At 29.3% G+C, this 17,032-nt stretch overlaps 2 protein-coding genes across 4 annotated transcripts; both read right to left on the bottom strand.

The window, feature by feature from the left end:
- Positions 1-1,137: 1,137 nt before the first annotated feature.
- Positions 1,138-6,002, bottom strand: LOC127256540 (nudix hydrolase 16, mitochondrial). 2 transcript variants are annotated; one of them, XM_051282592.1, is made up of 5 exons: positions 5,684-6,002; positions 4,654-4,768; positions 3,612-3,695; positions 1,532-1,766; positions 1,138-1,368 (listed from the first exon to the last, which is right to left on the bottom strand). In XM_051282592.1, exons 1-5 carry the CDS (start codon positions 5,752-5,754, stop codon positions 1,352-1,354), a joined length of 522 nt encoding a protein of 173 aa, XP_051138549.1. In that variant the 5' UTR covers positions 5,755-6,002; the 3' UTR covers positions 1,138-1,351. The 2 variants fall into 2 exon arrangements, with proteins under 2 accessions (XP_051138549.1, XP_051138548.1); XM_051282591.1 differs by having other exon boundaries at positions 1,138-1,766.
- Positions 6,003-8,466: 2,464 nt separating this feature from the next.
- On the bottom strand, positions 8,467-14,631 carry LOC127256794 (amino acid transporter AVT1A). 2 transcript variants are annotated; one of them, XM_051282994.1, is made up of 12 exons: positions 14,363-14,631; positions 13,901-14,193; positions 12,058-12,272; positions 11,924-11,947; positions 11,648-11,828; positions 11,343-11,562; positions 11,093-11,228; positions 10,979-10,996; positions 10,210-10,357; positions 8,988-9,031; positions 8,823-8,890; positions 8,467-8,685 (listed from the first exon to the last, which is right to left on the bottom strand). In XM_051282994.1, exons 1-12 carry the CDS (start codon positions 14,530-14,532, stop codon positions 8,682-8,684), a joined length of 1,521 nt encoding a protein of 506 aa, XP_051138951.1. In that variant the 5' UTR covers positions 14,533-14,631; the 3' UTR covers positions 8,467-8,681. The 2 variants fall into 2 exon arrangements, with proteins under 2 accessions (XP_051138951.1, XP_051138950.1); XM_051282993.1 differs by having other exon boundaries at positions 8,828-8,890; positions 14,363-14,630.
- Positions 14,632-17,032: the final 2,401 nt, after the last annotated feature.

Raw genomic sequence — 17,032 nt, 5'->3', positions numbered from 1 at the left:
AATTAAGGGTAGTATACAAAAATATAATAATTTTGTTATAAAATAGGAACCGGTTACTAAATAAGAAAACAAGATAATTATTTTATAACGGACAAAAATATAAAAACAAAGACCAACTCTTTTTAGACGACAGAGTACTATATAACATAAAGTGATATACTATCATATATAATATTATTTTATTTTTTAAACTATTTTAAAAACAAACACAACTTTAGTTATTAACTTTTGTCCTATATTTAATTATTTTTTTAATTTATTTTTATATATTACTAGATTTATTTGTATCTATTGAGTAATACAATTTTTGTCGATCCTACTCAGCAATAAAACTAATCACACTAGTACAAATATATCATTATATATAAATTATAAATATTTCATTACGGATAATTTTACGGTAATATGAATATTTATGAAAATAAGACTATTGTTTTGAAACGAACAAAAATGATAAATAAGATTACTGTATTGAGACGGAAGGAATATTATTTTTTAATATACTACAAAAAATACATTCAAGCGGAAAGAGGGAGTATAAATTATTTATGGTAATATGAATATTATTAGTGTGTTTGTTTGGGGGATTGGATTGGATTTGCATTATTCATCCAATTTTTTTTTCTCCAAAAACATCAAATCAAACACTTATTTTTCATTTTTTATATTATACTAAAAATCAATTTTACATTCAAAACATCACATCAACACCTATTTATATCACATCATATAACTATTCAAATTCAAAATTTTTACTATTCAAATCTCAACTCAAAATTCAAACACCGAACAAACACACCCTAAGGAACATGTTAATCTTCCAGACTTTCTTACACAAAAAAGTTTTATCCAATATTCTTAATTAAATTCAACAATATATATATGCTTACCTTCCGTCCACTCTGAGAGTTTCATTTACCTTTTGCGTGTTGATTTGAATATTAATTATTATATGACAACTTAATACAAATTAAGAAAAAATTGCAAAAATACTTCAAGTAGTACCTTGTAATGCTAACAGAAGAACACTTTTCAATTGAGTCACTTACCCAAAGCTTGTCAAGTGTGGCTTTTCTTTTAAAATTATTGCACAACTTTTTTTTTTTTTTAAAAAAATAATAATAAAAACACGAGAGAGAGTGAAATATAACTTTTAAACCATAAAGAATAATTGTGCAGGCTTTTCCAACTAAGAAGAAAAAAACAATCTAACTCGAAACCCAAATGAAGATTAACAACAATCATTCCAGAAAGGATGAACAATTATCAATGACTTTTCAAGTACCTCAAAACTTTTCTTCGACATCCGGAGGTACACAACGGCTAAAAAGACCGACAAAAGGAGTCATTCTTAAGCTGCATAAAAGCCTAAAAAGAAATCGACAATGCGGATCTTTAGTCAGTCTTAAATCGACTCTGTTATCCGACCCAAGGCAAAATATATAGCGCCGCAATAAATTAATCATCTCAAAAGTAGGGATCATTCACGAAGAATTATTAAAATCCTTGTGGGGCAAAGTGGTGATCATACCTTCGGCGAACCACTTGGAGAATCCTTTCTCCAAAGCTTCTCGCATCCACAGATGCCTACAGCAATCGATGGCTTCGGGAACGGTCAGCCAACTCCTTTCCCGGAGGCTTTTTTCAGGCCAGGAGTCGAGTTCCTCCTTCACGTGCAATGCGTACATGGCAGCTCGGCACAGCCCTTCTGGACTGCACTCGTCCTGCAGTGTTTTGCTCTTGAAAGGATAGTATCCTAAAAAATGCTGAAACAGTTGTCGGGACAATGGAAAATTATGATGGAATGAGATTTGCGCAATGCAACACCAAATAGATCTTTTTTAAAAATAAAAAGTAATAAAAATTATGATTTAGATGATCCTCCAAGTTCCCAAAGAGAATGAGGATCTAATTTAAGAATGTGTTATTTTATAGGATTTTACACAAATTTTACTATTTATAAAAAAAAATTTCCCAAAAAACATCAGATCAAACACCTGCTTTTAATTTTTTATATTATACTAAAATTCAATTTTACATTCAAAATATTACATCAACACCTATTTATATCACATTATACAACTGTTCAATTCAAAATTTCATAGTCCAAATCCCAAACAAACACACCCCTAATATCCAAGAGACTGACTATATTCTCTTTGAATCTTCTTTTTTTATTTTTTCAAATTTTTTACTATGTAAACTGGTCATGAAATAATCTGATTCCGGTGTAAAAATAAATAATTTTTTCTGATTCATCATACTACTATTTAAGCCAAAAGCAAACAACCCTGTAATGCATTTAATCATATTTCATCGAAAATGCTTTACAAAATGTATATCATCATAATTACACAACTACCATTATTCGACCATGATAATTACAAGAAGTACACCATGTTTAATCAGCTCGCCAGCATTAGGGTGCCTTCAATACCATTTGGTTAAGACTAAGACTCAGTCACCGATATGGTTTGTCCCCTCAGTTAAGATGAAATACTATTAAAACAAAAGCTTTATGGACTAAAGAGGGCGAATGTAATGAAATCTTTCAAAAGAGATATTCACGGGATGTGAAAATAAGCCCAGTGTTGGTCTACTTTTACGTTATTTTATGCCCTTGCAATACATGGCATCAAATGTACAATACTTCAAGTAAGATGTTTGTCTTCCAGATATATATACACATGTTGAAAATTTAATTATTACCTAATCTTTAACTCAATTTAAACTAGAATTAAGATAAGTATATACATATACACATATACACTCACATTCATGACATATATATATATATATATACTCTCTATACATTAATTGTAATGCTGTGCTTTACAGATTGATTCAATCAAATAATGAAGAGAAGTGTAGAAATTCAATAGATAAATTTTTATTTTTTTTGCCAGCTCCAAATATATAGAAGCCATACTGTGGCCGGTGTAAAGATGATGCATCAAAACACAAGAAAGATTTTAAATAAAATTGGAGCTCTTGTGTTCTGCACTTTTGAATCTTTTCAAGTTGGAAGTAGAAATTTTAAAAAAATAAAAAAAATTGAGATGTGCAACTTCGGCATCTATTTACTACTTCCCCTGTAGATATAATAAGGTACAGACGTGAAAAAAGGTATTTATTTTGGATGAAGAAGTAATTCAATTTTTAAATACCAAAGCTCAAATCTATATTACATCTCTATGTAAATGTACCTAGAGACAATGGATGAAACACCGTAAAAAAACTAAGGGGGAATGTAAACGTACGCCATCTAACAAACCATTGCCTAAGTTCACTGCAAGTCACACTTGATCTTAAGTAAATGTAGCTAAAGGTAATGGACGAACCAACAAAAAACACTCAAGGAGGAATGTAAACACATGGCGCCTGACAAACCGTTACCTCAGTTCACATCACACTTGACCAATTTACTTATTAGGTGCTCATTAAACAGATTGTTTATTAAACAGTCTAGCAGATCTTGTCATAGCAGCCAGACAAATTGATGCCTCGTCACAGATGACATAACAAAAACTTTGGTGACTGTACTAGAACATTAATATTCAAGTAAGAACAAACACAACAATGCATAAAAAGGAAGTAAACCTTGTGCTTACCACTAAATCCCCTCGAACTCCAGCCTCTTCGATGGCTTCCCTTTCTGCTGCCTCCTCAGCTGTTTCATCATTCTCCCATCCACCCTAAAAAAGGGGCAAAAGCAAAAGAGTATGAGCAATGAAGCTGATCTTGAAACCAATTTTCCAATCTGAAAAGGCACATAATAATACATAAATATGCGTGTGTGGAGAATACTAAGTGACCTTAATTTTAACAAATCGCCAATCTAGAATTGACATCATCATGGTTATTTTTATCTCACTTAATTCAGTATGCTATTTGAACCAGATGTCAATATCGTGCTCAATAGTACATATACTCTCATGTTTAGGTATATATTGTCTTTCTTAACAGTTTCTTCGAATTTACATTTTAATGTTATTAGGAATACTACAAAAATTCAATCATCTTAACATTTTTATTGCAGGCACTTGCATCACGTTGAATTGCATGTAGTGTATAATCAGAGTTTCAATTCCTCCAAAGATTATAGACCACAATCAGACATACAAAAGAAAATCGATCATAATACAAAAGAAAAGGGTTAAATTATAAAAATAGAAAAAAAAATAAAAAATTAAAAGAACCAGTAAAAAGAGATCAAGGAGACATAATAATGCAAGGATTGATCTCAAAGATTTCATTGGTTTTCAACCATATTGATTAATTTAATGCTACACCCCCCAAATACAAATATTTGCACAACCTTGAAAACCAATGGACGTGTACATGATTCATGAATGACTATATCAACAATATTCTTATGCCAACAATTAACAAAATGTCGAAAGCACAAGGATAGGTAATCATTTTTAGTCTGTTCATTTAACCCCTTCATGTATGGTTCATTATGGAACACAAACAAATGTACGATTTGAGTTTTAAGTCTTCATTAGGATAGTTTGCCAAAGCAACAATGCAAGGTGCCTATAATAACTTATGAGGAACGAATAAAAACATTAAAAAGAGACAACATTATTAAAGAACGATTACTAGAAAGTGCTCTGCTCATATCGTCTGCGACGTATCAACATGTATCACCTTTGGAAACAGAAGACCAGGTCCACTGGTAGAATTGATCATTAGTACTTCAACTATCTTGTTAGACGTCCCATTTCCATCGTCGTTCACATTCCTAAATCTAAAGGGAACACACCTGGGAAATAACTACAGGTTAGAACTAAAAAATAAGTAAGCTCATACTCCTTTTAGAACATCAATTCAAAGAACATTTCGATGCATAAAGGTTTGTGGAGAGCATTTCCACTCCAACAACATAGGGGCATATTCGATCAATCGAAATAACTTAACAAACAGTCAGAGAAAATGATTGTAGAATCCAAATTCTAGCAATCATTAATCACATTTACATTCGGAAACACATCTTCAACCCTAAGCTGAAAGAATTTGCATCTCCATAATCCTAATAGTAGGCCAAAAGTTAACAGATATTTTATACTCTTCCGCAAAGACCTGACAAGTTACAAAGAGTAAATTCTCTCACATTTATGTTCTTCCTTTCGGGTACGAAGATATGGGAGTTTTATCTCACACTTGTTGAATTAAGAATTAAAAAATTCACAAACTAGAACCGAAAAAAAACACCCCCATAACAGCACAGAATAGAAGTAGGGTCGTCGACTTCGGTCTCTTCTCCGAGCTTCAATCAATTGCTGACAAATTTTCGAAAAGACCTCCCAAAACCACCTGAACAATACACATCTTCTGCAACATTCCCAACAAACCCTATGCATTTTCGAAAATTCCATCCAAAAATTCCCTCATTTTTCCTCAATTAACCAGAATCAAAGTAGCCACTAAGCATTCATACAACAAAAATGGCCCCAAACATCAATTTGCCCTTACTGAATCGACAAATTCATTCACCCCCAATTAGGGGTGAAAAAAACGAAGTAATTTGCAATTTGCAAAGGATATCACAAGAACAACTCCAAATTCTCCCACATTATCAATTTCGAAGCATTAAACACCAAACACAGCACCAAAAATTCATGCAATCTTAAGCAAAATGTTTTCTCTGCAACAAATTTAGAAAATGCAAAAAGGGTACCCAGCAATAAGGCGATATCCATCCTCGTAGCGCTGCTGATGCCGGCCAGTTCGAGCCACCAATTCCGACATTTATTCCCGAAAATTCACCGGCAAACAAACGAACTATCAGTACCCAAATCTGTAATACGGCACCCACGAATCAAAGCACGCCCGCCGCCCTTTGATCGACGAAGATATAGCGATTCACCATTTCCAGAAGCTTCCCGAAATTTGACCTCGAATACTTCCAATTGGGCGACGCTTCTCACGCAATTCTCGCTGAGATTGAGCAAAATTTTTGTAGAAATCAATTTGGCGTCCGCAGTGAATCTGTGATCGTGATTGTGATCGAAGCAGAAAGCCCTTTATACAAATGCGAAATAAATAAATAAATGGAAAAAAAAAATATTTTTAGTGCTGGTATAATCAAAATTGATCAATTGGTCCTAATATAAAAATTTTATTAATTTTGATCTCAATATAACTAAAATTCATCATTTTTTATCATAATATAACTAAAACTCATATTTTTTTTCTCAATATAAAATTTTTATCAATTTTTAGTCTCAATATAACAAAAACTATCATTTTTTATCCCAATATAATTAAACTTTATCTGTTTTTTTTTTCCACCTACGGAAAATGCTGAAGTGAAAAAAATCAAACCTTATATTTATATTTGAAGAAATTGCACAATCTTGCAAATCCACGTCAGCATTTTCGGTCAATTTATCGACGATGAGATCAAAAAAAGATAATTTTTTATTATATTGGGACAAAAAATGATAGTTTTGGTTATATTGAAACTAAAATTGATAAAATTTTTATATTGAGACAAAAAACGATGAATTTTGATTATATTAGGATCAAAATTGATAAATTTTTTATATTTAAACTGATGAATTTTAATTATATATAAATAAATAATTTTTAATATAACGAGAATTCTTTCAATTCCAAATTGTACCCTCGAACGCAGTACGGACCACTACGGTTGAGGGAGGGTATATTTGTAATTTGACAAAGGTCGCACACAGCTTTAGAAAGTAGGTTGACCAATGTGAAAAGATAAAACACGAACTTTTTCATTTTTAGTTTATTAAATTATTTTTAGCTATTTCACAATTAAAAAGAAAAAATTAATTTAATTGTTTGATAAACTAATTTTTAAAATAAATTATTGAATTAAAAAAATTAATTTTAGAACAATTTTATTTTTATTTATTCTTAAAACACAGAGGAATACTAAGTTTTTAAACTACAAAATGAAAGACCAAGTTGAGTTTTCAAACCACATAGATATAGATAGTTTTGTCTTTATAAAATGATAAAATATATATTTAAAATCGTGCCCAGAAAATTATGCAAACTTATTTCGTGAAATGATTTTAAAAAATAAAATAAAACAAGATCATAAAATAAAATAAAACATATAAAAGATATTTTTCAATTTCAATTCAATAGTCATGTTTTACAATTTATATTCATTTTTTATTTTTATTAATAATCATATCATTACAATTACTCCCATTATTATTATTATTAAACAAATATTATTACTTTAACACTTAAATTAAAACAATCATGAGGTAAAAAAATTTTTATCCATACTTTTTACGAAATACTTCCTCCGTCCCGGAACTAAATATCCATTTGCTTTTTGCACGTAATTTTAGAAATATTAGTATTATATTGGAATATAGTAAAAATAAAATAGAAATGACTAAAATAACCTTATTAGTATGTTGTGATATAAAGGTAATGACATTTGTAATATATTGTAAGTTGTAAGGGTATTTGTAATGTTAGGTAGATAGTATAGTTACTAAAAAAAAGAAATATATACTTTGTTATGGGACGAACTAAAATGGAAAAATGAATACTTTGTTGGACGGAGGGAGTAATATAAACTTTTGTTAAAACCAAAGAAATACCTATTTTTTAAATGAGAGTATTTGTTTTTTGACATATGAAATATTATATTTGTATACTACTCCGTCCTTTAAAAAGTATTCGATTACATTTTGTACGTAAAATTTTTAATATCAGTATAATACTATTATATCGTATAAATTAAGAGCAAATGATAAAAATAACTTTATTAGGATTTTATGATACTCTCCGTCCCACATAAAAGTCTACATTTTCTATTGCATATGTTACAACATAATTTAATTTTCTTTTAAAATATAATTATATTTTTAATTACATTTTTTAAATTTCATAATCTATAAATTTTTTTAATTTTAATAAAATTATTTAATTATTTTAATTTTAATTTATAATTATTTTTATTATAGAATAGTTATTCCTACTTATTTATTTTTTAATTATTTACTTAAATATATTTTACTTAAATTTTCTTATCTATAACAATGCAGACCATTTATCCAATACTGAGTATAAAGGTAATATTATAAATTGTAAAGATATTTTTAATATTAAAGAGATAGTACAGTTACTAAAACTAAATTTTGTGAGTTTTACTACAAGTTTTTACTATTAATATTCTTTTTTCTCTCCAAAAATATTATATCAAAGAATTATTTTTCTTTTTTTATATTATATTACAAATTTATTTTACATTCAAAATATCATATCAATCTCTATTTATATCACATTAAACTACTATTTAAATTCAACTTTTTACTATTTAAAAATCTAAATATTTTATTATGAGACTGATCAAAATAAAAGATTAATAAAATTTATTTAAGAAGAGAGGGAATACTAAATATACGCTTTGCATTATCAATTTATATCTTATATATTACCAATTCGTAATTTTATACGATGTCAATGTTCAGCACTATAAACGTCGCCATATATATAAATCAGAGACAATAAGTCCATCAAATACGACAACAAACACTCCAAAGTTGTTTCTATCAAACAATAACAAGAATCAAAGCACAAGAACACACTTCATTAGTATTGATTCGCTATTTCGGCGAGTGACGAATACGTCCCGAGAGCTGCGCTCACGACCCCCACCCCGACAATGCTCGTGCACGCGATCATCTGTCGCAAAAATAAATTTCAAATAATAATAATAATAATAACAACGATAATTTTTTTTTTTTATTTGGGTCGAATCCTGCAGAAGATAATATTGACGCGAAAATCCAATCGCCAAAAAATATAGTTGTCGTCATCACCTCACCTGTGTTTTCGTCGCTTTCTTCCCCAATATCTTCATGAAACATAACGAAGGTATTATAACTGCCTGAAAAAGGACAACGCCCCGATGATGCAAGAATTAGCTTTCTGCAGGTTAAGGTTGCTAGAACACACGTCGATACAAGGATACGAATTTGTCTTACCACGAGGATGCTAAGAAGCGAACCGATCAACGCCATCACAAGACCTATAAAAGGGAAAAAAACGAAAATAACAAAGTTTAAACTCTCGTCTTCGATGAACTTTTATTCGAGAAAATCCGACAAAAATGCCCAATTTTTATCATAAAGTGATACTCCCTCTGTCCGCTCGAAAGATATTCATTTTATTATTTTCGATCATCCAAACACAAAAAATATGTATATATATTTTTCGTAAATATGAATCTACTATAAATTACAAGTACATTCAATCTTACATTTATTTATGTTAATATATCAAAGTATCTTACTCTTTTAACTATAGATATATATAATCTATTGTGTTAAATAAAAAAATAATAATATTTTATTGATGAATATAATTGTATAAAATAATTTTATATTTTTTTTCTTCTTGCAAGTACAAAGAAAGATAATATTATCTTCATCCACCAAATATATACTATCTCCATCCGGCTCTAAGGGTCTCATTTACTTTTTGCGTGTTGATTTTTTAATATTAATTATTATATGAAAACGTAATACAAATTAAGGGAAAATGACAAAAATACTTATATTAATGTCTTATAATACTATTACAATGATATTTGTGCAAAAAAATATACAAATATAAAGATATTTTTAATGTTAAGTACAATAACGTAAAAAGTAAATAAAATTCTTAGAGAGCAGGACAGATGGAATATATGTTTTCCTTTCGTCTATCTACAGAAAATATATATATATATGTACTTTTCATTTATAGCATTTTATATCTCTTTAATTTATACCTTTCAATATTATATTTATTTAGATAAATATCATAGCTATTTACACACTCAATTTATTAAAAAAAATCATTTTATTAACTCATTCATATATTTTTCGAAATACCCATATTTTATATTTCGATAAAAAAAAAACCTTTATTTTATATCAAAATCAATTTATATAATATTATATTTATTAAAACTATTTTATATCCCAATCAATTAATATAATATTATATTCATTAAAACTTAAATGAATATATAATTGTTGGACGAAAGGACTACTTTTTAATAAATTACTTTTATTATAATAAAGAATAGATATTTTTTTTACAGATATATGCAAATATTAAAAATAGTACTTTTAGTTGGGACAAAAGAAAATAGTTCATAATGTTTCGGTGAAATGATCAAAATGATAAAAATATTACTTATAAAAATGTTACGAGGCGTACCGAAAAAAGGAAGAAGAAAGGCGATGCAAACGGTAGAGACGACGAGCGTTGTCCGGAGAAGTATATAAAACCAATATTCATCGGAAATCCTCCGCGGCACCAACTCCTCGATACTTCTCGCCAACGGATTCATCAACAACGCATATTTGCGCGGCATTAAGGATAGCAAAACAAAGAAAAAATAGAAACCAAGAAAATTTGTGTTTGTTTTCTACTATTCACTAAATTCCAAAAAAAATATATATATCAAATCAAATACATATTTTTTATTTTTTTATATTATATTAAAAATCAATTTTACATTCAAAACAATACATCAAACCCTGTTTATATTACAATCATAAACTATTCAAATTCAAAATTTTTATTATTTAAATCTTAGCTCAAAATCCAAATCTCCAAACAAACACGCGCAAAATCGAGTGGTCGAGTAGACATAAAGAAAGGATATTTAGTGAATGGATTAATGACCTAATAGAACAATCGAACAAAATTTGCGTTTGTTTGGCGGATTTTGTAGTATTTTTACTATTCACTAAATCCATCCTCCCCGAAAACATCAAATCAAATATATATTTTTTATTTCTTATATTATATTAAAAATTAATTTTACATTAGAAATATCACATCAACCACTATTTATATCACATGCTATTATTCCAATTTAAAATTTTTACTATTCAAATTCAAACTCAAGATCTAAATCCCCAAACAAACACACCGTCGACGCAAAATCGAGTGGTCGAGTAGACATAAAGAAAGGATATTTAGTGAACGGATTAACAACCTGATAGAACAATCGAAGCGAATACGTAAGTATTTCCACATCGAAAGGATTACGACAAAGAAAATATATCAATAGTAATGAGTCGAAGATGAGTACCGTCGTCCATAAAGCAACTTTCGAAATGATCGAGTCGGGAGGCATATTTAGCGTTATTTGCGACAGTGTCGACTCTCCGAACATGAGAAAACCCACGACAGCGACGCCTCCGTATATGAGAACGCACAATGCAAAGCTGCGCAAGAAGACGAATACAAATTTTAGGATCGAATTAACCGTCGTGAGTTTATAGACGCAAATATATTTAGGATCGAATTAGTCGCGAGTTTATAGATGCGAAAAGGCCCACCATATTACGAGAGCTTCGGTGAACCTCGATTTATCGGTCATCGATTGGTAAATATTCGGGAATACGGAGTGCCCCGAGTAGCAAAACCCGTATACGCCGATCGCAAACGGGATCCCGTTCCATTTCACGAGCGGACCCGTTTGATTAAATCCGATACCGTCGACGATCCCAAGCAAAGGTAAGCAAATAACGATGATGATCGTTGCAAGAACGCCTCCGGCTGCGAAACAAATCACGAGAACAAGATTATCGACGACGATGATGTATAAACATGTCGAGAAAATCGATACCCCTTTTCCACGTACCTGAAAGATACGATATAAGTCGAAGATCCCTCAACCAAACGGTCGGGAGGACAATAACAGCCGTGAGAATGCCAAACAAGTGGATCGAGTCGAGCTTAACGCCACCGAATTTGACGCTCGTTCCCGGGAATATCCTCGTGAGATTGTCGCCTTCCAAAATGATGAACTCGACGCAATACGACTGCATTGACAAAAAAAAAATTAACGAACCCGTCTAGAGTCTGGACACTTTAACACCGACGTCTTATCCTCTCAGTCACCTCATTTTGCACTTACATATAGCTCTGCATACAAAATTATCTGCAACAAGGCACACCAAAAACCGATGAATTATTCGATTTCCACAAACTTTCAAAGATCGAAAAGCAAAACAATCACATTTTTATCACTCGGAAAAAAAAAAAAATTACCGAAACGGCGAGGCGCCCGAATCTTCCAAATGCCGCTTGTCCGATGTCCGGGTAAGTCATGATCCCGTCACGGCTCTCGAAACAGTATCGCATAAGTGTCGCCGTGTAGCAACAGATCACAGCGAAGAGTACCAACACTAGCAAGCTAATCCAACCGGCTTCCGTCACCGTATACGGCGTCGAAAGTAGCCCGACGCCGGCCATTACGTTTATACCTATCGTTTAAGCACAATAATTTCACAGTAGTGTTTTTTAACTATCCAAAAACACATCTAACAATTATTTCACCTTAAAAATATAAAAATCCAAAACACAATCATAAAAAAAAGTAACACGTCTAACAATTATTTCACCTTAAAAATATAAAAATCCAAAACACAATCATAAAAAAAGTACTACCTCCGTCTGACAACAAGAGCATCATTTGTTTTTTGCATGTAGATTTTTAATATTAATATTATATTGATTTGTAGTGAGAAAGACAAAAATGTTTATATTAGTATGATATAATATAAAATAATGATATTTGTGTAATATATTGTAAATTATTAAGATATTTATTATGTTAGATTAGTAGTACGATTACTAAATAAAGAAATGATACATTTGTTTTGAAATAAACAAAAATAGAAAATAATATCTTTTTAAACTTTTTAAAACAATAACAAAATAGAAAACCAAACAAACATAACTTCTAGCCAAGTTAAATTCTAGCACCAATGTTTTTGTTATTTTTTTTTTACCATTCATTATTTTACATTTTACCTTTAACATATAACATCCAAATATATATATATATATATATATTATCAAAAGAAATTCATATTGGAATTTGGTTTTTGATTAAAGTTTGAATATTATTATCTTTTATCTTGTTTGAGAAAAATGGTGTATTTTTACATAGAATTGCAAGATTGCATAATAAGAAAGAACTTAAAACAAAATTTGAAAGTATATATTACGAAAATACAATTATTAAATTAAATATTCCCTCTATGCCGTCAGAAGAATATCATTTTTTATATTTATCTGTCTCCAGAATAAGAGTATCATTTCCTAATTTAATTATTGTACTACCTACCTAACATAATAAATACGCTCACAATTTAAAATATATTATAGAAATATCGTTATGTTTATATTACATCAACCTAATAGGAGCATTTTTATTTATTTATTTTTTTTATTTTTTTTTGTCAAAACAGAGATAGTTTATTTATTTTTGTGTAAATATCATAATCAATACATCCAAGCATCACCAAGTTGGTTGGGGTTGGGATTGCATTTTGCTCGATTTTGCAATAAAATTTGATTTAATATAAATAAATTTTTAATACTACAACCGTCATCTCAATTGACCGGACATAAATTTTAAAAAATAAATAAAGAAAAAAAAAACTATACTTTCTTCATCAGTCAATTGTATACTTATTCGACCAGACACGGATTTAAAATAAAAATAAAATAAAAATAAAATTTTTACTATTTTGAATAAAAAAATAAAAAAAATAGTATTTTTTTACTTAAAAAAATAAAAATAAAGTTGAATACCAATTAAAAAAAAAAAGTAAAAATAAATTTGAGCGACCGGATGAGTAATAAAGAAAAAATTAAAAAAAAATCTAAAAGGGAAAATAACAATATTTCTTAGGAAAATATATATATATAAATCTGAATGACAAATATTTAATTTGATAATCCATATTTGAGTTTAAGAAAAAAAAGAAAAATTAATAATGAAGCTTGAGCCCAAACAAACGTGACCTCAAAATTCGCCTACCACAAATTCACAGTGAGTTAAAAAATGGCAGTGAGTTTAACTACAGAGTAAATTTTTTGTTACCGTTGAATATTGTCTGAGAAAGGCTACATCCATAGCCGACGGGAAGTTCACCAGCAATTTGCTCATGTAATGAAAACGAAGCCTTCTGCAACCACGACAAGTGCGCGGCGGAGGCGGCGGCGTCTGTCTGCTTGTCTTTCTCCTCAACACTCTCCTCTTTCGACAGAAAACTCGTTCTTACATCCGATTGCAGATAATTACTGTCCGAAAACGAATACGCAGCGCTCGTACTACGGTGTCCTAAGTTCCCAAAATACGGCGACGCAGAAATCGTGTAAGAATCCGTCGTCTCTCTGCTCACAAACACAACAAATTAATAAAAAACAAGAAATCCAGTACAACTGAAAATCACAATCACAAGCACAATTCACACGATTCGCGATTTATTACATCGCCAGACGAAATCGAGAAAAATTATTAAAAAATCGATCGGACAACAGCAGGATTAGGGTGAAATCTTACTTGAAACTCTGAGGCCATTGCAGAGACGAGAAACGATCGTCGTCGTCTTCGGCGGCGCTGTCTTCACTGGTGCTGCTGCCATTGTCGGATTTTCGATCATCGTTCAGTTCGACGTCGTCGTCGGAGTTTTCGAGGAGGTATTCCGATGACTGTCTGGAGCTCCGGTCCATGTCCGATTGCCGAGGAAGGAAGAATTCGAGAAACGCCTAAAATGTGAGTGAGTGAGGGAGAGGGAATGGACGAGGAGGTTCTAGAGAATGAAAGAGGAAATTTATAGGAGGAAGAATATGTTTGGACATGTGTATGCTTATCAAAAGAATTTGCAGACAAAAGCCCACTTGTTGTCGGAACGAAGAATAATTAGTACATTTTTTTTTATTGAGCAAAAATTATTTTTTGGTACCATCAAATATTATAATTATTAATTTTGATTTTATTCAAAAAATTTATTAATTTTAATCTCATTAAAATAAAAATTTATCAAATTTAATTCAAAAATAGTTTATTGGGACTGAACACGGCTGTGTTGGCTTGAACACGGCCATGTTGAATGACCCAGAAGGTGATTGGGCGCAGCCAACACGGCCGCATTGATTACCCTGCACTTTTGAACACGGCCGTGTTGCTACCCGTGTTCTGAACACAGCTATATTTCTGCTCATGTTTCAACACAACAATGTTTTAGACCATATTTGATATATATATATTTATAATTTAACGAAATATTTTTTACAATTTATATTAAATAATTTTAGTCAAAAAGTAAAAATAATAATAAATATGACTTACAATATAATTATATTGAAAACATGATCGTGAACATGGCCTACAACATGGTTGTGTTGAGAATATGAGTAGGAACATGGCCTAATATGATTGTGTTGAAAACATGGGCAGAAACATGGATGCGTTCAGAACACGGGCAGCAACACGGTTGTGTTCAAAAGTGCAGGGTAATCAACACGGCCTTGTTGGCTGCCTGGGACGACTAGTCACCTTCTGAGTCATCTAACACGGCCGTGTTCAAATCAACACGACCGTTTTTAGTCTCGGTCACCTATTTTGGGGCTAAAATTGATAAATTTTCATTTTATTGGAACCAAAATTGATAAATTTTTTCGAATGAAACTAAAATTGATAATTATAATATTGAATGTGACAAAAAGAATTTTTACTCCTTTTTAAATTAATTTGTCTCATCTTTCTATTTTTATATGCAGTCTCTTGTTATTATTTTTTTAATATAATTATATATTTTAAAATTTATAATTATAATTTCTTATTAAATTTAAATTTAAATTTATAATTATTTTTATTAAATTATAATTATTTTTAAAAATACACTATTTAATTAATTACTAAATTATTCAATACCTAAAATTTTGTATTAAATTATAAAATAATTATAAAATAGACAATTTAAAATAGAGGAAGAGAATATTTTATTTCTGATAAAAAAAAATAATTATTATTATTATTTTATTAAATACCAAAAGAAATCCATCGGTCGGCCCACCCCACCAGTGTCTATTTCTTCCTATATTTTTGTTTGGATTTCTGTGGTTTTGATTATATAGTCATTTTGAAGAGTTTGTGTTTCTTTAGCCGAGTTTCTCCAAATTTTACTATTTGAATTTTGTATTTTTTATATAAAAAAATATTTTTTCCTTTCACAAAATATTCCATCAAATATTATTTTTATACTAAATCCAAATCAATTTTTTTTTCCGAACTTATAAAAAGAAACACTATTATTTTTTTTAATAAAAATGGTGGGTGTAGGCGCTTTTTTTTCTTTCAATATAATAATATTTTATTAATTAGTCAAAATATTTAATACATATTTTTAATATTTTTATTTTAAAAAATATAAAATAAATTAAATATTTTTATAAAATGTAAAAATATTTTGATATTTTTAAATATAATTATTTCTACTATAATTAAAAAAAATTATTTTTAAATGGAATAGATAAAAATAGTACATTGAGTTTTGTGTAAATGAATTGTTAAATACAAAAATCTATCAACAAGCAGTAGATATATATACTTCATCCGCGCACAAAAAAGTGTATATATATATATTTATTTTGAATGGTCAAATAACTATTTTATTAAATATTTTATTTTTTTTATGAATATTCTTATTTAACCATTACTTGATTATTTTTATATAAGAAAAAGGGGCAAAATTATTTTAACTTTAATTTTAATTACCTACTATAATTAAAATATTATTATTTATAAAATTTTGTCATCAAAAATAAATATTTACCTATTAATCGGACTGAAGGAGTAAAAGATAAAATTTTGATTTGAATAAAAAAATATGATCCAAAATTTACAATGGACCTTTTGGGATTTTATCGTAATTAAAAGATAATATAGCTAAAAGGTAGTAGTATATGTTTACTTTTGGTGCAATATTTAAAAAATAATATTATTTTATTTATAGTAGATAGCTATACGTAATATAAAAATATATTTTTTATTTTTTTTGGTGCGGAGATAATGATGTGATGATAAATCATAGATATTTGCAGAAGAAAAAATTAAATATTTTTAAAATTGTTACTTTGTAATTAGATATTTCAAAATAAAAATATATTTAGGGTGTGTTTGTTTGGGGGTTTGGATTTTGAGTTGGGATTTGAATAGTAAAAATTTTGA

Source organism: Andrographis paniculata, unplaced genomic scaffold, assembly GCF_009805555.1.
Source record: "Andrographis paniculata isolate CXL003 unplaced genomic scaffold, ASM980555v1 Contig56END, whole genome shotgun sequence".
In the NCBI taxonomy this organism is placed as follows: Eukaryota; Viridiplantae; Streptophyta; class Magnoliopsida; order Lamiales; family Acanthaceae; genus Andrographis; species Andrographis paniculata.
The sequence above is the reverse complement of the archived record's forward strand: the minus strand, read 5'-3'. Positions and strand labels throughout refer to the sequence as shown.